General features: G+C 41.1%; 1 protein-coding gene across 2 annotated transcripts in view; it reads left to right on the forward strand.

Annotated features, from left to right (window-relative positions):
* Positions 1-380: 380 nt before the first annotated feature.
* Positions 381-26,530, forward strand: part of TTLL7 (tubulin tyrosine ligase like 7) — a 51,139-nt gene continuing 24,989 nt past the window's right edge. For both annotated transcript variants that reach the window (XM_086462880.1, XM_086462882.1), the window contains exons 1-11: positions 381-405; positions 560-688; positions 1,613-1,734; positions 2,431-2,498; positions 7,731-7,889; positions 9,207-9,423; positions 11,933-12,097; positions 12,886-13,044; positions 24,343-24,437; positions 25,123-25,270; positions 25,351-25,424. In XM_086462880.1, coding sequence (XP_086319006.1) covers positions 381-405; positions 560-688; positions 1,613-1,734; positions 2,431-2,498; positions 7,731-7,889; positions 9,207-9,423; positions 11,933-12,097; positions 12,886-13,044; positions 24,343-24,437; positions 25,123-25,270; positions 25,351-25,424 — 1,361 coding nt within the window. The remainder of the gene's footprint in view (positions 406-559; positions 689-1,612; positions 1,735-2,430; positions 2,499-7,730; positions 7,890-9,206; positions 9,424-11,932; positions 12,098-12,885; positions 13,045-24,342; positions 24,438-25,122; positions 25,271-25,350; positions 25,425-26,530) is intronic.

Consider the following 26,530-nt stretch of genomic DNA (forward strand, 5'->3'; position numbering starts at 1 on the left):
ATTTTGAAAATTAATACTGCAAAATGCTTTTTCCCAGAAACAAAACTGTTGAATTGTAATGAACGAAGTTTTGTATTTACAATAATTTGACCAGTCTTTTAAAATAAGCATTACTTTTGACTTGTTATTAAAAGCACTTCCACGTTAGTTTTCTGCTGTTTGTATTTTTTCAGGATTTCTCTGTGACAAAGTGTCTCATATATATATATATATTTTTGTTTTAGCACAGATATCTACCCATTCCAGAACTAATATTTGTGACAACCAGAGACTGAAATGGTATGACTGGAGCTTTAAATAATTTGGCTTTGACAGCTCTATCATTTTCTGAGAACTTGGAACAGAATTTGGGCTCTGCTTCTGCACGATCCTAGGTTATAATGCCATCCTTGCCTAATGAGGGAGGTATGCTAGTCTTGGATTTTTAATATAGCCTATTAAATGCTCAGTATCCTTGTACCTCTAAGTTGCAATGAAGTAAATGTTTGCATTTTTAGTCCTTTTCTATACGTTGTTTGAGATACAAAAATGTTGATATTTACAACGTTATTTTTCAAAGATAACCATGGAACTGCTCCTCTGACTTTGAGTTCGGAACTACCCTATCAAAGCACCATTAAAAGAAAAGTCAGAAAGAAGAAGAATGGAGTCATCACCGCAAATGTTGCGGGCACAAAATACGAAATCGGTAGGAAGCCACGTGTTTTGTTTTCATCCTAACAGCCATTGTCGCGAGTGAATTATTAACGAACGGGGTGAATTGATGGGCTTTGCATCAAGCTGACGTTGAGACCTTTCCAAAGGATTTTCTGTTGTAAGAACCATTTGTTCTCTTTTGGTAACACCGAGTTGATAGCTTTGAACGCTGTGCATCTGTTGCTCCCCACTTGTTGCTCAGGGAAGGGCCTTGAAATGCAAAAACCCAAGTTAACCGAAGGAGGCTGTGGAAAACCCCTCTGATTATAAATTACATATGTGTTTGGAAGTTTACTTAAAGCCTTGAAAGATAACCAGTGAAAATTGAATGTTAAATACTCTAATTATTATACAGAGGTTTCTCAATAAAATCTAATGTTTTGTGTTTTGATGGTTGGGACTACTTCAGAAAAATCTCTTCTCCTAGAACCTGAGTTAGGCCTGGCACATAATTAGGCTTTTATCTTTTCTTTTTTTTTTTTTTGGTATTAAAATAATGTATTTATAACTACTGTACCTTGACTAAGGAGGCATTCTTGTCCCCTGTCTGCAGTGACACTTCTAGCCATCACTGTTTTTAAAATGAACAGACGTGATAGCCAGGGTTAAGTCTGAAAGCCATACAAGTGGGCTTGTGCTAGATGGTTGTGGAATGCCCCGAAGCTCTTCACAGGTCCCATCAGTGGTTGTGCTCTGGTTCCAGCCTCGGTACAAGGAGCTGTAGCGTTGTAATGCCAGGTTTGCAGTAGACTGATGGAAATATTGCAAGATAAATGATAGATTGTGTGCTAGCATTGTTCTCAGACAAAGGGGTTGAATTTTGCAAGTGTTTAAAATCTTAACTGGTTTGTTAAAATTGAAACTGAATCTATGTTAGAGGTGCAAAGCATTCCCTAAGTATGTGATTTCTCCGTAGTACGTGTAGTGATACGAGAAATGGGATTTGTGAAAACACGCGATGAAGATGAAACAGCGAATCTTATATGGAGTGATTCTGCTGTGCAACAGGAAAAGATTGCTGAGCTTCGGAACTACCAGGTAGAGTGGTGGTTAGGATTTCTGGCATGGCTCAGTAAAGTGCTTCACTCTGAAACGTTCCGTAATGTGTCACTTTTGGTCAGTTACATTTGTACAGAGAGAAAAAAAAACCACAAAACACCACCAGCCAGACTGCAATAAGGCTGTACCACTACGTATCTTAAAATCCCAGTCTCTTTTCCAGAGTTTTTTTGTCCGTGCCACTTGGAATCTGGTGTTTAAGTATTTGGGGCTGTTCTTTTATGCTTTTGTCTGCCCGTTGGGTCCTGTGAAAGAAGATGCAAAACATCATTTATAAGTTGCTCATAAGCTTTTAAGCAGTAAGTTAACAAGCAGAGCTCTCTCTGCCGATTCTGTGAATAAAGAATTCCTTTTTTTATCATTACTTTGCAATAGCATTCTTTGTTCCTAGGTAGCTTTGTGAATAAGAGTACCATAGTCTCCTTTCATGTCTGAAATGAAATCAATGGACATACTCGTGCTCGTGGAGGAGAATACAACTTACAGCATCTTTAGTATTGCTAAGAATACATAGTATAATGTAAGATATTACCTTAAACAATTTGTGTGTAACACTAATTATGTCTGCCTGAGCGTGCAGTCAAATGTTTTAAATGGTTGTATTAGGTATGCCAGGAAAACGAAAAAGTACCAATTAACTTTCTTTTTTTTTTTTTGTTTTTCCTCCTTCCTCAGAGAATCAACCATTTTCCAGGGATGGGAGAGATCTGCAGAAAGGATTTTCTGGCAAGAAACATGACTAAGTAATCATTCTTTTAATATTAAGAAGATTTTCAGCCATAGTATTTAATTCAGTACAATACTGAATTCATTCTTGCTTGTAAGGTTTGTTTGTTTTTGCTACGAGGCTATGAGAGGATGAAGAATAATTTCCAAAGTTCCCTAATAACTTTGGCTTTGGTCCTCGATCTGTAGCTTCAGAGTGGGCTACTGTGGCTCTCCAGTTGCCTTCAGTGGAAAATGATGTGGGTTCAGTTCTTTGTCTATGCATTGCAGAATGCAGGAGAGCCTTAAATTATTGTATAGTACCTAATACACCCAGGCATGTATCCTGTAATGGCAGAACAGAAAAAATAACTAGTATGTGGATGCATATTATTTGTTTAAAATAATTAATGACTATATTTTTGCGTATATCCGATTTAAAAAAAAAAAAAGCGAAGCATCTTCCAGTTTATGTAAGAAATAAGTTGGACAGAGTCATTTGTCTGATTATAAATTCTCCTCACTCTAGTGAGATAACTTGTTCTGAGGAATTATCCTAGCTGAGAATCTGTAAGTAAGACCACAATACTAAATCGTGCTTCAACAGCCTGGTAATAAGGGAAAGTTTAGGGATAAATATGTGTGAATATTTTGATATTAGTTTAAAGAGCAATTATAAATAGAATTAATCTTTCGTCCCCCAATGGTACCTACACTGCGGTGCCTGTTACCAGAACAGAATTTGTTTTGATATGTTAATGTAATGAATGTGGTGTCTCCTCTCTCTCTCTCTTTCTCTGTTTCCTCTTCTATTTTATAACTACAACACATAGCATGTAAAATATATGCAACTGTTATGCAAATATATGTATTGCCGCGGTGTCTGCATGTCCCACGTGGGGGCCAGAACTCCCTTGTGCCAGTACATGCTACATAAGCGCTTTTCCCTGCCCCTACCAGACCTGAACTCTAAGTACAAACGCAGAGACAGCCCGTGGGGGCCAACAGCTCTTTGGAGAGGTCTCGGGAACAGCAGAGCAGCGTTGGTCGCCTGGGTAGGCAGCGGTATCCCTGTGCGCTGCTACAGTCCTGTCATTTTTCTAAAAAAATGTGCAAAATGGACAAAAGGCTTTCGTTCTCATGCACACATTGCTTTCAAATACAGTCTGGTTATACCTTGCAACCTACTGAATTCTGAGTTTGAAACACCATTCAAAGGTACTCACTGTGGAGATTGCACATATTCTAGATAAGATGGGAATAATTTCTCTGATACGGTAACTCTGGGTCGAACATATCTATGTTGTGACTTCACTTCGTATCAGCAGATATAGCGGGGGTTTATTCATTCTGCGTTTTTGCAGTGCTAGCCTCACAATTCAATACTTAATATTCATGATTTATAAAAATCAAAATGATATGCCTTGAGACTGCTCGTGAAACACATACGTGTGTGAAATCACAAGTCGGTTGGGATGCGTGGTTGGGCAGGCTCTTGTCTGTAGAGTGGAGGATTTTGTTCTGTACAGCTGCTGTTCTGTCTTAAAAGTTGCTTGAACATGACTGTGCCGAAACACCAATTCTGTTCTCATGCTCTTCTGCTGGATGCATTTTTTTTCTGTTCCTGTTACTGACTCGTACAGAATAGCTGTGGGTTTTGTACCCTTGAGAGTTCGTGAAACAACTGCTGAGAACTGGTGGAGAGCAGCCTCTTCTTTTTCTTTGGCTTCTACCTTTGTTATAGTGGTCTTACCCTTCCATTTTGTGCAATTTGTTGGGAGTGGAGCGGAAGAACAAACCTACTGGACTCTGAGGCAAATACTACTAATCAGGAGGAGCTGCACTTCAGGAATTTCTCTTACCCAGCCATTATTCAGGCACTCTGGACCACAGGACAACGTGGTTCTCACGTGCAGAAGCATGGAGGGGAGTGGTGTGATACGTGGTGTGTGTGACATGAGAGATGACACCCCAGCACAGAAAGTGTAGGGACACAGAGTATGGAACAGATGGCAGCAGGAGCGTAACTGAGAACAAAAGGAGGCACAGGCATCCTTTTCAAGGGGAATAAGCAGAACACAGAGAAGAGAGGGGGGAAAAAAAGAAAAGGTGACATTGTAGGGCCAACTAGATCTTAATTTCTGTTAATGGTGTCTTAGAGGAGATCTTCTCATGTAAAAGGGAAGTGTGGTTACAGAGTGAATACAGTCCGTGGGGGAGAAGGTGTACAGGGTGAATGGGAAGGGGAACAGACCCATGTAGGAGATGGCCTTTTTTGCAGCACCTTTGTTGTTTATGTTTAAAAGGTTTGTGAACTGATCACGGACCAAGAATCATTCTCCTCCGTACGTGCACGGTAATCTCCTTTCCTACTTGAGAAGTCAAGGACCTCGAGACCCAGGCAGTGTGGAACCTGTGTTATTACACTGACAAGTCATGTCTTGAGTAACCTACGTGTCGTTCAGCACCTTTGATCCTTTTGCAGAGGAAGCACTCTGAGAAACAAAAGCCCAGTCTGACCACATCTGTGAGCGAAAATAGCACTCAGGAGAACAATCATTTGCTGTTTAATTCTCAGACCTCCCGGTGAGGACTGCGAAGACTAAAGGATAGAGCAGCGCAGTGAAAAAGGGGTTACCCACAGATGTGCTGGTAAATAGAGCTATTGTAACGGGATAGGTCTTGATTCTACAAGCTACTTGATGATGTTCCTAAGCCATTTCTGAATAGGGCCAAGCAGGGAAAGAACAGAGCTCAGTTCTCTTGTTGAAATTTTTAGCGAGCCCCTGACCTTGTAAACAATGGTTAAGCATTCCACTTCCTATTATTAAGTGTTTGTAGTCTGCCCGCTTATGCATAAGATGGAGAAAGGCATCTGGAACTGGTGTACTTGCAGTCACAAATGATGTTGAGGTATCTAGAGTGCCATGAAGCTATGTTCATTGAGTAGGGAGCATGCGTATGGAAGGCTGTGAGGAGGTTAAATGGCAAGTCTCTGCCGTGTAATACTTCAGGATGCATATGATAAGTGATTTGGAGAGGGGTGAGAACTAACACAGAAATTGCTTTTTGCCTAAAAATAGGATAATTTCTGCCTAGATAAGCTGTTCAGTTAGCAAGGTAACGTTTGTAAATATATAGCCGATGGAGAGTAATTTAAAAATATGCATGAGTCGTGAATTGAAATATCTATTTATGGTTTTTTTAAACCTTTTTCTGAATATTTGGTGGCTTCTATCTAACCAGTTTTGTAAACATAATCGTTACAATGAAGCTGCAGAAGCACTGGACCTCAGGCAGTACTTCAAGACTACTGTAGCTATTGTGGTTTCTGCAGTGTTTGTTGGGTAGTTGGCTAAACAGTTTGGTGACAATATATCTATTATACCAGTAGGGCTTGGCTACAGTCCTAGCCTTACAGATGTGGTTGGCAGCTCTGGTTTTTTTTCCATTAGTATTGGAGCCATTTAAAGAAAAAGTGTCTTATGCTGCATCAGGAGTGTTATGTAGGCTAATAGCAGAGAAATTGAAATGAGATTCTAAGTCTCTTTTACGCTTAAGTTATCCTGATGCTATTAGCTTTCACGGCAAAAGGAGAAGTATACCTAAATCTGTAATTAATTAAAAAATATTAGAATTCATCATAGTGTTGTTCTTTTAAAAATCAAAGTTGGGGACCTTCCGATGTCGGTTAATTTCTTTTTAAACATCCAGCCGCTTTCTGTTGGTCTGTGGATATTTGTATTTTAGATGTGTCCACCCTATGTTGCAGAGTAGCTTTGAGTTACCCGAACTAATTTCACACGAGGTTATGTTTGAAGTTTGAGGTATTCGGAGTACCTGAAACAAGCTAGCTGCATCAGTATTTAACTCAGCAAAGACTCAATTTGTTCTGCTGGGAACTATGGTATACCAGTCTGTGTAGTGCCACCAGGCCCACATTGCTGCTGCAGCTTGGCTGTTAACCAGTACTACAGCTGACCCGTAGGTATCTAGCCCATACTGCCAGTCTGGTGTGGTTATATGCTTCCTATCTGCCAGATACACAGCTCTGGGTGATGGAAACTTCTCCTAACGGAATTCTCTACCATTTTCCCTCTTCTAGTTGTCTTCTCAGCACTATAAAAGGAGATGTGCTCACTACTTCAGCTGCCACAGCTATCAAAGCAGGGACATCAAGACCTTGCTGCATCATCCTTTAGCCAGGTCCAGTTTCAGAGATTGTTCACTACGATGTCTTAACCTTAGTTTTGTTTTAGTTTAGGGAAACTTCGTCACAATATGCTGGTACCAACCACAAATCCAAGCTTGTGTGTTTTGCCCTATATTGGAGGTGCCTGAGCAGTTGCTTGGCCTGTGTCAAAATATATTTACTACAGTTCCTTACTTTTGGAATTCCTTCAGAAGACTAGAAAGAAAGAAAAAGCTCCTCTTAAATGGCTTCTGTTTTAATTTTAAATTCAGTCCTTGTTATTAATAATTCTTGCAGCAACTCCAAATATCCCAGGTCCTCTTTTTTTTTTTTCTGTGTGTGTGTGTGTTGATCCTCATACATCCCTGAACGCATACCTGTATGAAAGTTAAAGTACTTGCCAAGTACTTGCCTCTCAAGAAGGGTGGGGGGAAGGAATACAGGAGTCTGTAGGAATAGCATTGGATCATAGAATCACAGAATGGTTTGGGTTGGAAAGGACCTTAAAGATCATTTGGTTCCAACCCCTTGCCACGGGCAGGGACACCTCCCACCAGAGCAGGTCGCTCCCAGCCCCATCCAGCCTGGCCTTGAGCACTGCCAGGGAGGGGGCAGCCATGGCTGCTCTGGGCAACCCCTGCCAGTGTCTCTCAGCCCTCACAGGGACGTTTCTTCCCAATATCTCATCTAAATCTCCCCTCTTTCAGGTTGAAACTGTTACCCCTCGTCCTATCACTCTACTCTCTGATAAAGAATCCCTCCCTGTCTTTCATCTGAGTAACTGAACAAAAACAATAAGAGGAGTGAGGTGGATGCCAATAGATGAGGTGGATGCCAGTAACACAATGAGCAAATACGATACTGAGCAAAAATGCCCAAGATCGTCTGCTTTTGCTGTCCTTAAAGTGTGCATATGAATATGTTATAGAGCTCTAAGTATTCTTGAACAGTTGCTTTTGTGTTACAGCATTTTGCAAGAAAGGTTCCTTGTCAAATTATTGTTAAGTGCTTTTTAATTCTAAGGATTGAAACATCAAAGTAGTTAAAAGGTTTTAACTCAATTACACTTTTTTTGCAGAATGATCAAGAGTCAGCCTCAGGAGTATAGTTTTATTCCTCGGACATGGATCTTCCCTGCAGAATACACACAGTTTCAGAACTACGTAAAAGAACTGAAGAAGAAACGTAGACAGAAAACCTTCATAGTCAAACCAGCTAACGGTGCAATGGGCCATGGGTGAGTTGTGTGTTCACTTCAGTCGTCTTGCCCGTTAAAGGTGAAATCCAGTGCTATGGCTGGCGGCTGCAGGGGTGTCGTGTGGGAGAAGGTCAGGATCTTCCACAGCTCCGAGACCAGCCCAGCCACCCCGTTGTGTGCCAAAACTGCAGCCAGCCAGAGAAGCACAAACATATTTAAGAGTGGCAGCCACGAGGCATAGGCGAAACAGAGGAGACACTGAGGAGACACTTGGGGCTGTGGCCGGAGGTGCAGTCTTGGAAGGAGGTGACACCCATGCTGGAGGAGGGACACCCCTGAGGAGACTGTGACCTGCAGTTGAGTTGAAACAGTTTTGCCTATGACAGGGCTGCACCGTAAAAAACAATGAGATAAATGTGGCAATTTTGCTTTTAACTCTGTTGTTGGTTTTAGACACTTCAATTTTAGCTTTTATTGCCTTTCATCTCAATTTGGAGTATACAGTAAAGCTCTTAGTTATTAAAAAAATATATCAGAATTGCTGTAAAAGTAAAGCCCCCAAACTTTTCCATTTCCTTGTTTTTCGGTTCTCTTGGTAAGGGCAAAGATAAGCTGAAGGGAAAGGCAGCAGCCTAATTCAGAGAAATGCCAGGGAAAGTGCTTCAGTGTATGAGGAGTATTGAGCACCAGAACACTGAAATGCATCATAAATAATAGAGGGTACGATGAAGGCAACAAAGCTGTGGGAATTCGGTGTCAATAATTATACACAGGAAAATATGAGCTGTTACAGTTATTTACAATCTGTGTAGTTAGGGACTGCCAGTTTGTAGTCTGTAGAGAAACCATTTTCCATTCTGATGTGGGGAAACTGGACTACAGAAATGCTGAGCTTAATCTGTGCCATCCTTAGTCGTACCGATCGGTGTCCTGCCTTGCGAACGCCATCGCCAGGTCAGGTCAGCACTGGAAGTTCTCTGCAACCTGTACCTGGCGCAGAAGTCGTGACAAAGGCCGGAGCCTATTTTTAGAGCTGCACGGGGAAGAGTCGCAGAAGCTGGAGGTTGGTCGTTCTGCCAAACCATTTCTAAATGTAGAAGGAGCCCGTTATTACAAATGGTTGAATCAAAAGTTATTTTGGAATGGCTCATTGCCTGTTTTCATCCCGTGAAGCGCCATAAAGGACAGGAAACCAAAAGCCATGTAAGCGCATGGAGCTTTTTCTCTGCCCTACAAATCAGATATTTAAGTCTCTCTCTCCAGGTAGACTTTGCCCTGACTACCTGGCTGGATAAATCTATTTCGAAGAATAATGTCAAAGTTCCCTGATTTTAAAATAACTTTTGTTTTTACCAGGATCTCTTTAATAAGAAATGGAGAAAAGTTACAAGCTCAGGATCACTTGATTGTTCAGGAATATCTTGACAAACCATTTCTTATGGAAGGCTACAAGTTTGATTTACGTGTGTATATTCTTGTAACCTCCTGTGATCCGTTGAAAGTATTTTTATATCATGATGGACTGGTGAGAATGGGCACGGAAAAGTATCATCCCCCCAGTGACTCAAATTTGGTGAGTTGGAGTTCATCCTAATTTACTGCTTATGCACGTAGACTTTTACCTGTGTGGTGTTTGGAGGAGGTAAAATAAGTTGTGACATGAGGTTTGGTATTCATCTGGCTGAACTTTTACATTGTCATCGAAGAGAAAAAATTAAAATGAAAGATAGTTAACTCATGCTTTTCTATGCAAATCACAAGTATAGCCATATTATTGCTTGTGTATAAAAATTTTTATATGACTCTGCATGTATGTGTGCTAAAGAGTTTAAATATTTCCTAAAAGAAAGCGAAAGTTGTCAATTATTGGCGTTCAACCCAGAAAAAATGAAGAAAATCCCTTCAAGAACAGTCAGCTTGCTTTTATGTTTATCCGAGTGTCAGTTTGGGGTAGGGGGCAGGCGGATTAGGTTTATCTCCTGCCTAGATCATTGTGTGACATCCCCAAAGTGTAGAGCTTCTGCTGAAGGTCCTGCAGTGTTTCAGCCGTTGGGTTGGGAAGCTCTGCAGAAAAGAGAGAACCCGCTCAGGGCACGAGAGTGGGCACTGCAGTCCCTGAACGGGAGGGAATCTGCTGCTGGTGCCGTTTGTCAGTGGCTGCTGCGGCAGGGAAAGGAGTTTGTACTCGGCAGCTTTAGGATGGTGCAGCGGGGCTGCCTGTGAACTTGCAGAGCACCAGGAAACGGTAAGGGACACGCTAAAGTGTTTGGGTACTTTAATCCTCCTGTTTGCTGTATAGAATCTTCCCCTGTTGAGAGGTGTAACGCCTCTCTTCTGGCACAGGCCGAAATGCAGGCGTCTGTTAAGAAAGAAGCAGGCTTGAAGCGCTGGGAGCCATCAGTAGATTTGAGTTTTATACCTCCCTCTGTACTCCATCGCTGCTCTAGCTTTCCTTTTCCACACTGTGCACTTTTAGAGCTGCTTCCCTGTCATTATATGACAGACAACACATGGAGAGCCTTTTTCCCTGCTTGTCACTTAAAATCGTGACTGCCTCTTAGTGCAGCTTTGAAGAATGCAGGTATCATTTGGAGTGCAGTACCAATGGCCTATCTGGAAGAGTTCCAGTATTATTTTTGGAACAGTTTGCTTTTAATATTTTGTCATCGTTCCTAATCTCGGCATTAGCAGCACCGCAGTGTGCTCTGAGCGGATAAACAGAACAGGCAGTTGTTCCCGTGTTCTCACAACTGCTCGTGTTGTAGTTTGTCAGTTGTAAGAACCAACCTGGATTATCACCAGTGACACTGTTCTGCAGTGACGTTGTTCTGGATAACTTCAGACTAAAGATTAGTTGAGATGTTTTAACAGCTTTCATTTTTTTTGTAGTCTGAAAAATTGGTTGCTTTTGCCTGAAATAATTTGAATGTCATGGAAGGATGACAGTTACAACGACTCAAAACCAATAGGTTTCAGACTGATTCTCAAAGCAGTAATTGGAAGCCATGGGAGAAATTAATTACTTGTAGTGCTAATACAATATATTGTTAATTAGCCTGCAATTAAATTGATTGGTTTTGTTAATTCCATTAAGCTTTTTTTAAACATAAGTAAGTGCAGCGAGATAAATGACAGCGGAAGGCTCATGTTATCTGTTGGCTGCCTTATCAAAAAGGAATTGGAACAGAAGGCTTTTGGTCAGCTTAGAATGTCAACTGCGCTTCAGTAAGGAATCAGACATGACAGAGCTGTCACTATGGTGAGGACAGCCATCATGGCAGGCTCAGTGGAAAGCTGAATGAGTATCTGTACTGGGAGATAATGTAAACATCAGTCATGATTTATAAATTGGCCTTGGAAAGGTAAATTTTTAATTTATTTATTTATTTTTAAAATATAATTGATAACATGATTCCATTGCTGGTGACGTTGTGCTCCGTAAAGGAACTATAGGATCGCACATTTATGTAATGTATCTCTTGAAAGGTTCCTCCCTCTGATCTGACTGGCTACCAGCCAGTCAAAAATGAGCAATTTTGGCAGATATCAACATGACAGATGAGCTTATATATAAAAAAAATATTTTAAAGTCTCACTATAATGAGAACGTTTCTCATAAATAAACTACAGTGAAAACTGAAATGTGGGATTGTCTACAGAACAGATGCCAGAGTGGTTTTTAGCACTTTTAAAGTAGCACTTCCAAATACCAGCTTCATTGTTTGCTTCTTGTGGAGCGTAAGCATCCTTTCAGTTCTGAAAGTTGCTCTTCACTTCTTCAGGGAGCTGTTTCCATACAGGCCTGTGAAAAGGGCGGGTATGAGGTATGGCCTGGCCAGGGGCTGAGTGGCAGCTCAGGTGTGCAACTGTCTGAAATACGAGCACAGGATTTGTGTAAGCAGGCTGGAACGTTCCGCAGGTGAAATCTCCCAGAATCAGAAACCCTAAAGCTGCACACAGTGTATTTGCAGGGATGAACTCTGAGTGTCATTATTGATTTAACATATTTTTTTTCTTGTCATTATTTTGAATTGACCATTCCAGAGTTGTATTAAAGTTTTTTTTTTTCTCCCTTTTTTTAGAGTCAATTGTATATGCATCTGACTAACTACTCTGTCAATAAACATAATGAGCACTTCGAACGGGATGAAACAGAAGACAAAGGAAGCAAACGCTCCATCAAATGGTTTACTGAGTTTCTAGAAACAAATAATCTTGATGTCTCCAAATTCTGGAGTGATATTTCAGTAAGAATCTTGTGTTATCTTAGCAAATTAATTGCTCCTGCCATCCTCTTTGCTGGAATCCAGAGTGATTTCTGAAACTTCATTAATCTAGATTCTCAGCAATGCATGCCACAAAGGACATACTACAAATTATGATTGTGTGTTTTGAAAGACTAAATTCAGAGTGCGATTATAAATTTAATGTTAAACTTTTCCTGAGGGACAAAAGCCCTTTGAAACATTTATTTGCATAAGTAATAGGATACAAAGAAACAGTCCCATTTAAAACCTTGGAGACTTTTCTAGAGTATAAAGTGAATTTTATGTGTGAATATTTACAAAATCCTAGTCGACATTGCATGTATCTGTGGACTCAAACCTGCACCGTTGAAGTTGGTGGTTATGTCACAGGTGTCTTTAGGTGAGGAATGGGCCTACGATTGTTAGAGCTTAGGCACCATCTGCACGTATGATTCCGAGAAAATTTATTGAAAATTAGATTGCAAAATGAAATGGGTGAAGGTTGGCTATACTATACTTTGTTCCCAATAGGCCTCTAGTATTTCAGTTACTACCGATCTAAAAGTACATATGAACTATGGAAAGTATAACAGTGTACTCTAGAGCTATATAACAAAATTTATCTGTTACTTCATAGGAATAGTTTATAGACCATTTATTTGGTGTTTAAAATCTGGTTTTAGTAGATACTTTAATGATATTTAAAAAATGAAAGAATGAAATGCGTTAATTCAATATATATTGGTGTCTTCTCTCCTGATGACTTTTTCTGAACAAAATCCCTACAGGAGTTAGTAGTGAAGACTCTCATAGTTGCAGAGCCACATGTTCTTCATGCTTATCGCATGTGCAGGCCAGGGCAAGCGCCAGGAAGTGACAGTGTCTGCTTTGAAGTCCTGGGATTTGATATTCTGCTGGACAGAAAACTGAAACCATGGCTCCTAGAGGTAAACCTCTTTAAACAAATGTAAAGTAAATGTTTAAGAGTAACATTAACTAAGCCCCAGCTGAATCCCTATCTGTGTAAGAAAACTTGCAAAGAAAATCTGCTCGTTGCAGGAGGTGCTGTTCTTGAGTACATAAATGGTGCTTTTCCTGCAGCATCCGTATGGAAACGCTGCTTTGCGGTGATTTTTGGAGATTCGGGTAACGGTAATTGTTTTCCTGGAGAGATGTTGGATTTCAGATGTTTTTGAAAGTTTTAATGAGAAATGTGATATTAATCCAGTTCTTATTGCAGCTGAAGGACCTTGCTGAGAGCAATTGGGTGCTACACAGATATCCCTCATGAGTATGGCTCTGTAGAATGGCTCGGGCAAGTTTTGTGAACGTATGGGCTTAATTTTCTTTTCCTGGGCACATGTGTTCTTTTCCTCTCCTGTGGCTTTTAAAAACAGCCACAGAAACAGACGTGAAATGCTGTCAAGCAATTGGCGTGAATGGACTAGAAGGAACGTTTCTCCTCCGATACGTTAGTGGTACAGTTAAGCTTAAGTGGTGCTCACGCACGTTTTCAACCGGGCGTGTTTGAGGTTTGTCTATTGTGTCTCTTTAATTACACTATTACTAACATATAGATGAAGTTCGCTTGTCTTCTTTCAGATTGTCTTCTATCGTTATGTTAACTGGTTGGGAGGCAGTACAGCTGGAGGAAGAACCCAAAATGTATTAAAAATCTGTCTGTTGACAATAAATTGTGAATATGATTTGGCTACTGATGAGCAAAATGCATGCAATTAATTTACTGAATTATAACCTTGTTCTCAGGCCATATTTTGTCATGCTTATTTCTCTTAGGGGTTCAGTGAAATTTTAGTGAGAATAATAAAACTCCTTCAGTGTTGCCATGCAGGCGTAGGCATCATGGGCTTTGATGTGCGAGCCAAAAGCAGCACTTGACGTGAACTTGGTCTGCGCTACGTTGGTGCCTTCTGTCGGTGTCGAGCCAAGCCTGCTGTCCCTTTGATTTAGCTCTGCATTTCCAAATTATCACCTATAGGTTGCCTGTAGCTCGCGTAGAAGTGTGTTTGAGAACAGACTGAAGTTGATCCGTGTGTGTGTTTCATCCAGCCGTGCAGCAAACGGTGACGGACCCCTTCTACGAGAGCTGGTGGGTCAGCCTGCGGAGTGAATCCGTTCTGAAGGACACCGCTCTGTCTCCTTGGGTGTTTGCATCCAGTGTGGAGATCGTAGGGGTTTGATTCACCGTTGATGAGAATGGGTCTCAGAGGAGAATTGCGCTGTCCCAGGCTCGTCGTTTATGAGGGAGAGATCTCAAAGTTGGGAATGCTGCTCTGCTGTTTTGGGTTGCTGGAGAATACTTCAGGACTTGGAGTTGTGTAGCTGGCTACTAATTTTTTAAATACAGAGTCTAATTGTTTCCTTTTCTGCTATTGGTGATACGGATCTCCAATCCTTCAACTTACTTTGCCAGACGTTGAACTAAATTAACAGAAATTTCAGACTTTGAAACTTAATAATTGTTTCTATACTCGTCCACTAGTTTTTACTGTGCTTGCTTGTGGTTTTTTGCAGCACTGTCGGAACAAACACACAGTATGTGCATGTATGCACGCTGTATGTATGCTATATGTGGTGTAGTAAAGATCAAATATGCAGTGTGTGTATGTATATATGTGTGTGTGTATATATATACACCCACACTATATATATATTGTATGTACTCTGTGTGTCTGTATATATGTATGTCTATATATAACTTTTTTTTTTTTCCCCTAAACCAGTTCTGGCTTCTTCTCCAGCTTTCCACTCTTATCTCTTTCCACCATTCCCCTCTTGCCAAAACCCCCTCAGGGGAGTGAATCATTCTTTCTAACAGTGGCAACAAGCACTAATCACAAGGCCCCGAATGTTCCCAGTGTTACGGGAAAATTGCCAAAATAGGGTTAGGATCGTAAATCTAGTTTGTTTTTCCATACTTCATGTAGCTTTTCTGTTGCAAAGATAGCTTAATAAACTATTACAAAAAGTAAATTGTGCAACATTATAATGATTCTGCTTTCCTGAGGTGACTTTTGTTCACGCTGCCTTGATGCGCTGTAGCTCTCCTGCTCCTTGATGCTACTGAACTTCCGGAACCTTCTACCCAAGCGAGGGCTGTGGGAAACACATGATTGCCATCTTGTGGCACCAAATGCTTCTGGCAAGCATTTGTGCAGTCCCAGCAGCCTCCATCCTTTCTGAATAGCAACAACTTCCTAGATCTTCTTTCAGTTCGCAGAAAATCTGGTTTTACTCTTTTTGACCAAGACTTCCAGTTTAGATGATTTTATGTAAACAGGAAAATCACGCAGTTGAAGTTCTTGGATGGACTCCAGCCTTGTTCAGCCTCATTATATCCAGTGGGGATCACAAAGTTGTGATCATTGGGGAAAAAGGTTGCATTTTAATAACTGCTTCAAGTGCAGGGTACCCAGCTTCCCACCCAGCTTCCCTTGTGATTTCTGTGGGTGAGAGAAACTCACCTTGTACGTAGATCCTCAGATTTATCATTTAGTGTAACTGAACAGCAAAATCTATTAAAAAACTTTGTTATCAGTCCAGTTAAAATAACTTTGGACATCTTAGGCCCAAGTATCCAATTATTGCTAATCCTTGTGAATAAAGTAGTTAAAGCTCACATGCACAAGCTTTTTTGGTATCTGCTTTCTCTTTACCCTGCCTGTTCCCCTGGAGATCCGAAGGCCAACAAGGGGCAGGAGAAGTCTACTTCTCCAAAAAAAGAGGGGTAGCTGCTTAGAGCAAGTTATCAGTGTCTCATGGTCTTCCCTGGGAAGAAGACACTGTTGATGGTGGAGGTTTCTTCGTTCTTAGCTTCACTTGAGGGCGTTTTTATTCATTTGCTGCCAATGTCCACTTACTGGTTGTTCATTCGCTGGCCAGCAATTTCACATTGTCTCTCAGTTTTACTGTAGGTGGTTTGCTTTCCATTTGCTGGATTCTGCTCTGTGTTCCCTTTGTTATCCCTAGACCCGGTGTTATCTGAGTCACGGGGCTGCACTGCTGCAGGGAACGCTGCTTGGCCTCTCTGCCTGGTGCGCATCTCGGAGTCTGTGGGTTCTCAAGGCCTTCGCTATCATCGTTTGCTTGTGCTTTTGGGGCCCCTCGTACAATCCTGGTTTTGTCAACAGTCTTCAAGATGTGCCTTCCTGATAAAATCGCTGATGTTACATGAACACAACCCAGTCATGTGTGCGCCCCGGTTCTTGGGTCGTTGAGCTCTAAATAATCGTGTCTCAGCCAAGAGATGTGCATGCAATGCTTTGGTGACCGGTTGTAACGGATACCTATTGCGACGGTATCACTGGTTCATCATCAAGATTACTACACTGCTGTCTTACAGTATTTCTTCTCTGGGAACCAGAGATAGCCACGTGAAAAATGAGGGACAGTACTTTCTTTTAAGGGCTATTTTAAGGGAAAAGCAGTTTTCCTAACGTGATGTTTTTGCCTAAGACTTCTCAAGATTCTCGCCCATGATCACATTTGACAAAACAAGACACTTTGTTCCAGTCAGTATTTAGCCCCTTGTGAGTAAAATTATATGCAGATATCAAACAGATGAATATATAGGGTACTGGTATATGTGGAGTACTATATACAGGGCATTTCTTGTACTATTTAGACTAGAGCCATGTGGAAGTAACTTTTTGAATACATCTTAACCACATTTCATTGGTATTTGAATTGTTCCTGTGATACCATTTTTCCTAAAGCTGCTGCATAAATGTAATCTTTTCTGTTTGAGATCAAGTTCTGCATCTTGGTCAGCAACGTGGCTTGTGGAAAATGACCAGCCTTCAGCAAAATAAAGCAAATTCAGTCACGCTTTGTCTCTCTCAAATTGTGGAGCATGGGTCACCATGCACTTACAGTGATGTTGGCTAACTGGACCCACTGGTTGATGGCAGCGATCTGTTTGGCGTCTGTGAGGTCACATCTGGAACATTCTGTCCAGTTTTATCCCCCAGAGTGAGGGAGAGACACCGACAAACTGGAATGAGTTCAGCAGAAAGGTGCGAACGTCCTTGGAGGGCTGGAGCACACACTTGATGAGAAGGAGCTGGAGGCACTGGGTTTGCTTTACCTGGAAAGGGAGGGCTTTGTGGGCAGTCACCAACTGTATGAAATTTAACAAGAGCAAGTGCTGGATTCTCCACCTGGCACAGCGTAATCCCAGTTATATGTAGAAATTGGGGGAGGAGAAGCTGGAGAGCAGCCCTGTGGAAAGATGTCTGGGGGTTTGGTCGATGGCAAGTTGAATATGAGTCAACAGTGTGCCCTGGCAGCAAGAAGGGCCAACTGAGGTGTGTCAAGCACAGCATCGCTAGCTGGTTGAGCGAGGTGATTGTCCCACTCTACACAGTGCTCGTGCGGCCCCACCTTGAGTTACAGTGTGCAGTTTTGGGCATCTCAAGAAGGACACCAGACTATTAGAGGAGACTATTAGACACCATCAGTGTCCAGAGGAGGGTGACCAAGATGGTGAAAGGCCTCGAGGGCAAGACTTGAGTGGCTGAGGTCACTTGGCTTGTTCAGCCTGGAGAAGGTTAAGGGGTGACCTCATCACAGGCTCCACCTTCCTCATGGGGGGGCAGCAGAGGTGGAGGTGCTGATCTCCTCTTTCTGGTGACCAGTGACAGGACATGAGGAAATGTGATGCTGTGTCAGGGGAAGTTCAGACTGGGCATTAGGAAAAGGTTCTTCACTGAGAGGGTGGTCCGTCACTGGAACGGGCTCTCCGGGGAGTAGTCACAGCACCAACCTGTCAGTTCAAGGAGCGTCTGGATGATGCTCTCAGCCATATGGTTTAGTTTTAGGTACTCCTGCGAGGAGGAGGGACTTGGACTTGGTGATATTGTGTGATCTAACTGCAGAGCTGAAGTGAGCTTTGAGAGAAGACCAAGTCAGGTGCTCCTCAGAGACATACAGTGGAATGGCTGGGAAAATTCCAGAATATTGCATAGGGGCATGATGTGGAAAGGTTGTTTGAGTGAAGAAAAAGAGAATAAGAGAAACAAATACCTAGAAAAACTTTCTGCATGGATTTTTAGCATTTCTGTTATTGTTTTGAAATAGGGAAATGTGTCCCTTGGTGATGGGGTGTGTGTAGTTATTATATAAATATCTACGGAGCAGACAATGTTTTCTCTGGTCTGAACAGAACAGAAACTCAAACCGTTCCATTTTCAAAATACATAAAATGTTGCAAAACAATTTAAGCTTATTTAAAATACATAGAGAACCTGAAAATTCACATAGTTTCTTACTGAAAGAGCAATCTCTGCTGTCAGGGTGAGCAGCCTGCACTGTTACTCTGTTGAGAAGAAGGGCTCGCTTCTCATTTCAGCTTTTCCCTGAAGTTATATGAAGTCCAAATAAGAATAGTGTGAAAGGCAGTATTACAGTAGTTACATTATTGTATAAAGTAGAATTGTTAACTGTTCATTACTGGATGTAATGTTAATAACTTTAACAAAGGAATTCTGAGCTTTGTATAAAGTGTGGGAAATTCTCATTCTTCCGCTCCCAAGAGCCTGTAAAAACACGATGAAACCTGAAAATGCATCTCTCTAAAAGCATCAGATCTCCTTAAACCCTCTTTTGCAGCTTATTGTAAGTTTGAGAAGGAACAGTTTATTTTCTTTGTAGGTTGGAAACAGAGAGCACCTGTTTTATTTGTATTCTTCAGTAAGAGCTGTATCTCTTTCACAAAGGGCTTCTACAACAGTCAACGAGGCAGCGTTAAGAGCGGAGCAGCCCGTAGGCGTTAATGATCGGTTAGGTGAGCTCAGCGTGCCATTAACGCTGCCCTCCCATGGTCTTCAGCAAGGTCAGCCTTTCAAAGATGTGATGAGTTTATATATACATATATATATAAAAGAAAAGCTGTAAAAGCTCAGTTTCCCCTTTGCCCAAGAGATTAGCAATATTTAGAACCCTTCCAGTTACCATTAGGAAGAGCACCTGATGAGACAACTCATCTAACTCTTTGGTTCAGTCCTTTTCTTCATTTTAATTTTATTTATTTACAACAAAGACTTCCTTTCAGTGATTCTTGTGCCCAGGCAGCCTCTCCCTCTGTTGCCTTGGAGAGCCATTTTTGGGGCTCTTTCTCCTGCTGTCTGCTGGTTTTTTCCCCTCTCTGACACTTCTCCGTGGGTTCTCTTTGCTCTCAAACAGTGTCAGTGAATCTACTAAGCACGCATGGCTTTAACTGGCTCAGTATTTGTCTTCAGTGTAACTCTGCACGCTTTTCTAGTGAATAAAGGGTTAAGAAGAGTGCAGTCGGATTTAACATATAATAGGGTGTTACTGTGGGCAGTTGCCCAAAGAGCTGCTCTAGCAACTTGCCTCTGTCTGGTGGCCCTGTCTATGGGATGAGGTGTTTCCAGTGGCTGTTTGGATGAACACCTAATTTAGCATTCCAAGCAAACCATACTTTTACGCTCAGTCAGGCTGCAGAACTTCCTCGCATGGGGGCTGCACGGTGAGACCCCTGCCCTCTTGCTCTCCTTTGTGGAAGGCGTGCTCCTTGTCCCCTTCCCTGTGATGACACTGGTACTTGTAGGATTCCTTCCTGAAATGATCAAGGACAAAAGAAAAATAATTTTTTGGTGAGGTTAATCTTTGTGTGGATCGTTGGAATCCGCTTTCTCACTTTCTGTGAACCCCAGTGCCAAGACAATGAAGTAGGCAGAGTATGGCAGCTTGGATTTGTATGGGTTTAAACTGCCGTGGAAAACCAGCCTGCTGCTTAAGCTAAGGGAAAGGCGATTAGCACTTACAGTTCGTGAAGTTTAGAAATGAGTGATTAGAATGAACTTCGTGATTGACTCTAATCAAAGATCTGCTCAATGACAGCCACTAACGGCATTCTGTGAAATAGGATTTTTGTGGCTTATAAATTTTGTTTGCTTTTTGAATTCTATTGTTAGCCGTCTCAATCGCTGTAATAAAGAATGAGATCCTTTCCAAAACATTTATGCTGTCCTACAGATTGAGCAGAGATTAAATTCCTGTTACTGAAAGGATGTAACATTTTATTCAATTGATTTTAGGTTTATAAAGTCATTCATGTAATCTCTTTTTATATTTGAAAGGTCTTTTCAATAGGTATGTGAGACTGATAGTGGAAAACCTCTTTTCCCACTCCCTGCTAGCAGCCTGCAGCCGTGGGAGGTGAGAATATGTCCTTTGGCTGCTTTGGTAAAGAGGTGAAATGCCAAGCTGAAATTTATCCCGTGTCCTGGTGAAGAAGAAAATGGTGTATCTTCCACATTTACAGAGTTTAATTTTTGTAAAATCACAATCCTTTGCAAATGTTAACTGTGGATGGGAGCCTTCACAGAGGAGGTGCTTCAACTCACGCTTCTTAATTTAAGCATTACAGATACGAGGTCCTCTACTGGCAAGTATGTAATTATGACGTACACTGAGCTACACAACTGCTGTGCATGCAAGCAGTTTGATTAATTTTATGTGCTATATTCAGTGAAATTTTAATTATGAAACCAAAGTGGGAAGATTTCAATTGGGTGAATTAAAAACTTACGTGGACAATTCAGTTCTAGAGCTATTGAAAAGTCATAGAAAGTAAAGCAGCTAAAGCATCATCACCAGTAAACCAGACACTTGGGAGATAAAACTGTACTATTTGAAGTTTTGAACATAGTTTATCCAAAAGACACCCTAATGCGCAGCGCTGCCGTAACTCCAGAGTTAGCGTTACAAACTCCGTCATGAGCAGAGTCAGCCGGTTAGCTGCTGGTTTAGGAGCAGTGCTGATCGTGGGAGATACTCAGCTAGATCGAGCATGTAGTTATTTTATTGCTTTGAGTGAAGTTCCAGGTAGTCTATAAAGTGAAGACACTGTTAAGGAAAAAGGCATTAGTTACCTCTGAGAACAACTGAGTGGAGCATCGAAAAGGTGTTGTGTGGTGAGACACTGAAATGGTGCGGTGCCCTGTGTAGGTGGTTGTGCTTTTTGCAGGGAGCATGCTATCTGTGTGCTCTGGAGATTTGATTATCTGCTGTGTGGGTTTTTTTCTGGTATTGAAGAGCGTGTTTTCTGCTCTAAAAATGTTATTTGTGGAACAAACCCTTTGTTTTGTAACTTAATTATGATTTCCTGCAGATTTAGCTCAAGAGTGTGGGTGGTTTTGCATATCAGAGACTTAAGCAGTGGGTTCAGGTTATAAAGTTTTGGGTAACAATGCTGGATGAAGGTTTTTTATACCTCCCATAACTCCATCTACGCTTGGTGATAAGTAAGCTTTTTAGCTGACATTCAAGGTCAGCTGTCAAGACTGCCTCCTGAAGTTTCCCTTGTGAGAAGGGAGATGCATGGGACGAGTGAAGGGGGTTAAAAAGTTTGTTAGTGAAGCGTCCTTGCACGTAGTCATGCTAACTCAAGAGGCAGTTCAAGATACACATAGACAGTTAAATTCACACTTGCTTTCTACGTATTAACTTTCTGCTGTACCCAGTTGCTCGGATTTTGTTTGCGCTGGACCTGCATCTGCAGCTACCCGACGCCTACTGCCCCGCGCCGAGTTTGCAGCAGCTGTCCAGAACCGCGTCGCTGGTTTTGCCGCCCCTGGGGTTGCTCTTCAGGATTGAGGTGACAGTGGGATTGGGATTTCAAACGTTAGTCGTGAATGGCGTGTCAAAAAATGGAGGATGCGGGTGAGGCAGCAGTGCTCCAGTTTTGGCTGTGAATGCCGGCGCTTTTCAGCCTCTGAAATGGCTGCGTTAAAGCGACAGAAGCCTTAGTGTGGAGGGATTGTGTAACATCTCATCAGAGCGTTTTTCTTCGTAATAGCATTTCAAATGCCTTCTTGTAGCTTTCCTAATCCCACTTTAATTTTCTGCTTAATAAGCACAGTCAGTATGGTTTTGTTTGTTCAGAAGTGCCAGAGGTAGATTTTTGGCAAAATTCACCCTGTAGGAGAGAAACTGTTATTTGAATTATTTTAAACTTTTCATCATGTTAATTCTCACTGGTGCTCATGTAAGTAACGCATATTTGTAACATTTTTATTAATGCAGAATTTATGCACAATATTATACTTAAAATTATTGTAAACTTAGGAAGTACCTAAACCAAGTATAAATACAACAGTGTGCGTGTTTGTGTGCTCTCAAGCTGGACGCTTCAGTGCTGTGTAAGTGTGTGTCTGTGCATCTCTAGGAATTCAGCATCGGACCAACACAGCATTTTACATGTCTAAATAAGTCCTTGTATTGAACTGTAGTCTCAGTGGGTTTAAGGACTCAGTGTACATAAAAAATCAGAAATTAATTTGTTGGAAGTTTTCCTAGATATATTTCTGTCTGTTTTTAATGCATGCAAACCCATTATTTCAAAGTAGAATTGTTAGTTGCTACACGTTCATGTGGAGTGAAAAAATTCAGTACATAGTACAGAATATAATTTTGTTCAATGCCTAACATTTCTCCTGAATAAGGAGTTGGGGCTTGGTTTTATGTCTGTTTTCAGTCCAGTGAGCCTTTTGCTGAGGTATTTGCTGGACTGAAGTGTAAGACTCCATATTGGATCTTCACATGTATGTTTTTAAACATACATAAATCCTTCCTGGATTAGATGTTGTGATATCTCAAAATCAGAATATTTCCAATTCATTTCAGTTATCAGCTGTGTTTAATCAGTGCAGCGCTAGCTAAAGTGTTTTGTTTAAACTTCACGTTGAAAATGAGATGCGATGTGTCTGTGGTCTTGTCAACTGCCAGTGTTCTCCAGTCAAGTGTTGGAGAACTGGGTTTTGATCCTTGTATCGGTTTCGCTGAATGTTTACGTTTCCTTAGCTGAAAGTGGAACATTCACGTTTTTTAAAAAAAATGAATGTCAATAAATGTTTGTACTATCACAGTATAGGAAAAAAATTTAGCCTTTGTGATGCGGTAGGAGACGACTAAGTCAGTCTAAAAGAGGTTGGTCAACAGTTGCGTGAAAGTCTTCCAAAAAAGAATACATATACATTTTTTTTCCACTATTTCTGCTGGGTTTTCATGATTTTTCTTTCAAGATCAGATCTCACTGCTCACTTTGCCAGCCTGTCTGCAAAACCAGCAAACGAGCTGATGCTCGAAGCGGAAAGGACTGTCAGCGCCAGTGATGGGGCAGCTGGGTCTGAGCCAGAGGGCAGCTGGTGGCTCACCAGCCAGGATAGATCCGTCCCACAACTGGCTCTAAGATGCTCTTATGTATCTAAAGTGTTAAACCACAATTTTAATGAACTGCTTTTGCCCTCTGCTTTGAGCATACTGACTGCATCCCGCTTCTCGTTCGAGTGGGGCACAAGGTATGAGTTCTCACTTCTGAAGCTGTTGAGTGTCTGTCCCTTCCGTGACCAGCACTGCTCGCTCGCTCTCAAGGTGAGACTCCTGCCTCTCATTGCTCACCTATAAATTTTTATACCAGCCTGGAAGGTGTTCCTAGAAATGTTCATTATCCCTCCTCAAAGCTTTCGGAAAACTGAAGTTCTGCTGCGGTGGTTACGTGGTGACCGGTTGGGACTCCTGGCTGTTAAGTGTTTGATTTGGCCTCACTGATTCCCAGTTGCATTTCCCTTGTTTGTCTATATATGGTATCAATTTAAACCTCTTACCATGTGCCTGGCTTATAAGCTTTTTGTTGCTGAGACTTAATTATTTTGTTTTCACCTGATGTGCTGATTTAGTAACTTGGATCTCTAGGTCTTGCCGCAAAGTGTATTTAAATATGCTTGGGAAGACCTTGAATTTAAGCCTCTTTCTGTCCTTATGTAGCTGCTGCTTTTTAGAGAAGGATTCAAAGTTCCTCTCAGACGGGGGACTAGGAAAGACTTTAACTCTTCCTGTGCTGGACTACCGTAGCAGGGCACATAGGCAGTTACAGTGTGGTTAACAGCACTTCGCATGGTAAATTGTCTGGTTGCAGGAACCAAGAGTAGGTTAGACTGGATTCACAGTGCCATACTTGAATGGTGGTCATTGTAAGTGTCTGGATAACTTGGTGGCTGAAAGGTACAGGTCCTGGCTCCTGGTATCTGTGTCACTCAATGCTCTATTTCTTCAAAAATACCAACAGAAATGAACACTCAACATGTGTTCTCTTAATTTCTGCTATATTTGAAAGAATGGTTTCTCCAAAGCCTGTTACAATAGGTGGGTTCCCAATGAACCTGAACATTCCTGAGTCTTCTGCATCTTGTTTTTTTCAGATTAATCGTGCCCCAAGCTTTGGAACCGATCAAAAAATAGACTATGATGTAAAAAAAGGCGTTCTGCTAAATGCATTAAAGCTTCTCAACATACGGTAAACTTGTCCTCTTTTCTTCAGTCTGGCTTGCTTTCTGTTGCTTTGGTTATTTTTTTTTTTTGTTTAATTTGGGCTGAAGTCGGAGAAAATGAATACTTCTTTTTTCCCCACCTTTTGTATTTTTGAAATTTAAACGTTTCCCTTGCGTCAGTTTTGCTGTTTAACTTAACGCAAATTTAATTTTTCTACTTGCTCGTGTGCTTGCTAAAAATGAGTGGTAATAGTGATTGTTATATATATATATATTTTATTTTTTTTTAAATGGTTTTTCAAACAGGTCTTCTCCTCCACGTGGGGATATGAGTGCAGTCATGGGCATGTGGCCACGCAGGAAATTTGCTTCGGCGATAGTTTCCCACAGAGCCAAAAGCCATACCCCTCTACAGGAAACTGTAGTTGGGATGTGTTGGGAAAAAAATCTACGCTTCAGGAAAATAGATACAACCCTGTTTGTACATTAAATTATAGTACAGAGTCATTACAGTTCACCATAAAGTGTGAAAATGTTGTAGCCGTAAAAGTCGATATTTTAAAAAAAATTCTTAATGAGTGTTTCAGTTCTGGTTTTATATCATAAACCGCACACAACTGAGTGGAAATTACAGGTGCTGTACTTGAGATGAAAGTGCGCCTCATCTCGGCTGCGTTGGATTGACGTATCTTAATATCATCTGTGTTTCAGGACAAGTGACAAAAGGAGAAATTTAGCTCAACAGAAGGCTGAGGCTCAAAAAAGACTGTATGGTCAAGGTTCAATGAAAAAACTGTTACCCGGTTCCTCAGACTGGGAGAAGCAGCGCCACACACTGGAAAGGAGAAAAGAAGAACTGGTAGGAAGGAGAAAAACGTGCTGTTTCCTGCCCATGGCTTACGCCCTTTGTTTTAATCGTCTTCTTTTCTTGATTTGTAGAAGGAAAGACTTGCACAAGTTCGTAAACAGATTTCCAAAGAGGAGCATGAAAATAGACACATGGGGAACTACAGGTAACTATCTCTGTTAGTAGGAAGCATTCGATGCATTCTTTAGGAGCAATGGAAACACGTGTTTGTGGTAGAGGATGATTTTCTGACAAAAATGGGTAGGCATTTATAGAAAATATGGGTGTGTACGCCAGGTAGTAAAGGGTGGGTTGGTTTGGTTTTGGGTGTTTTTTTTTCAGATAGTTCTTTTTTTTTATTCCAAATTTTTGCATGGACTTAGGAATTTGTGACATCAGTCACTCTAGTGTTTTTGCTTGAAAGATACGATTGTTCACCTTCAGTGCGCCAAGGACCGTGACTGTCGTTATGGACCTGTTCTATAAGCACATATGATGCTTATTACCTCTGGGAGGGGCAATATAGGGGTGTGAGTATTAAAAAAATCAATCAAATCTGAATGTTATCTGTGAGGCATTCCAAAAATTCAGAAACTTTATTGGTGTTTCCATCATTTTCCATAGAATGGCATTTGAAATACTACATTCTGGAATACTACATTCACGTTTCTGCACTTTAATTTTGGATCTTGGTAGGCTTAAAGATAAATATCTTCAGATTCCTTGGCAAAATACATTCAAGAGGAAGCTTTAACTTCTTTGTTATGATAGGCATTGGCCAGAAAACAGGGATTTTGTTTTATGATGTTTTTATTATTGCTATTTCTTTATATTTGCTTCGATGAGAAGTGATTTGGCAAAAGGGAGCGGAGCATGGTTGGGAAGAGGCGATGGGAGTATTTGCCCACTCGTTATAACAAGTGCTGCTGTTCTTCACCTCTGCTTTTCTGAGCAGATGTTCTATCATTCCCAGTAAAGGTCTCATTTAAATAGAGAGATGTTTCTGTGAAACTTCAGTTTTTGATGAATTAACATTTTGCTTACAAGAAAGGCTTTCTTTGTAACGTTCCTGGTTTTAATGACATCCTTTCTTGAGCTATGTGGAGCTGAACTAGTACATCAAAAAAAAACCCCACAATGAAGCAGTTATTTTCATGCTACTTAGACTATAAGAAATAGAAACATCATGATGCTTTAATACATTTTGCTTTTTTGATAACTTTAAAGTGTAACTTTTTAACGGATCACATTTTAGGTTGCTTGTTCAGTTCT

This window comes from Leptosomus discolor, chromosome 3 (genome assembly GCF_034619465.1).
Source record: "Leptosomus discolor isolate bLepDis1 chromosome 3, bLepDis1.hap2, whole genome shotgun sequence".
NCBI lineage: Eukaryota > Metazoa > Chordata > Aves > Leptosomiformes > Leptosomidae > Leptosomus > Leptosomus discolor.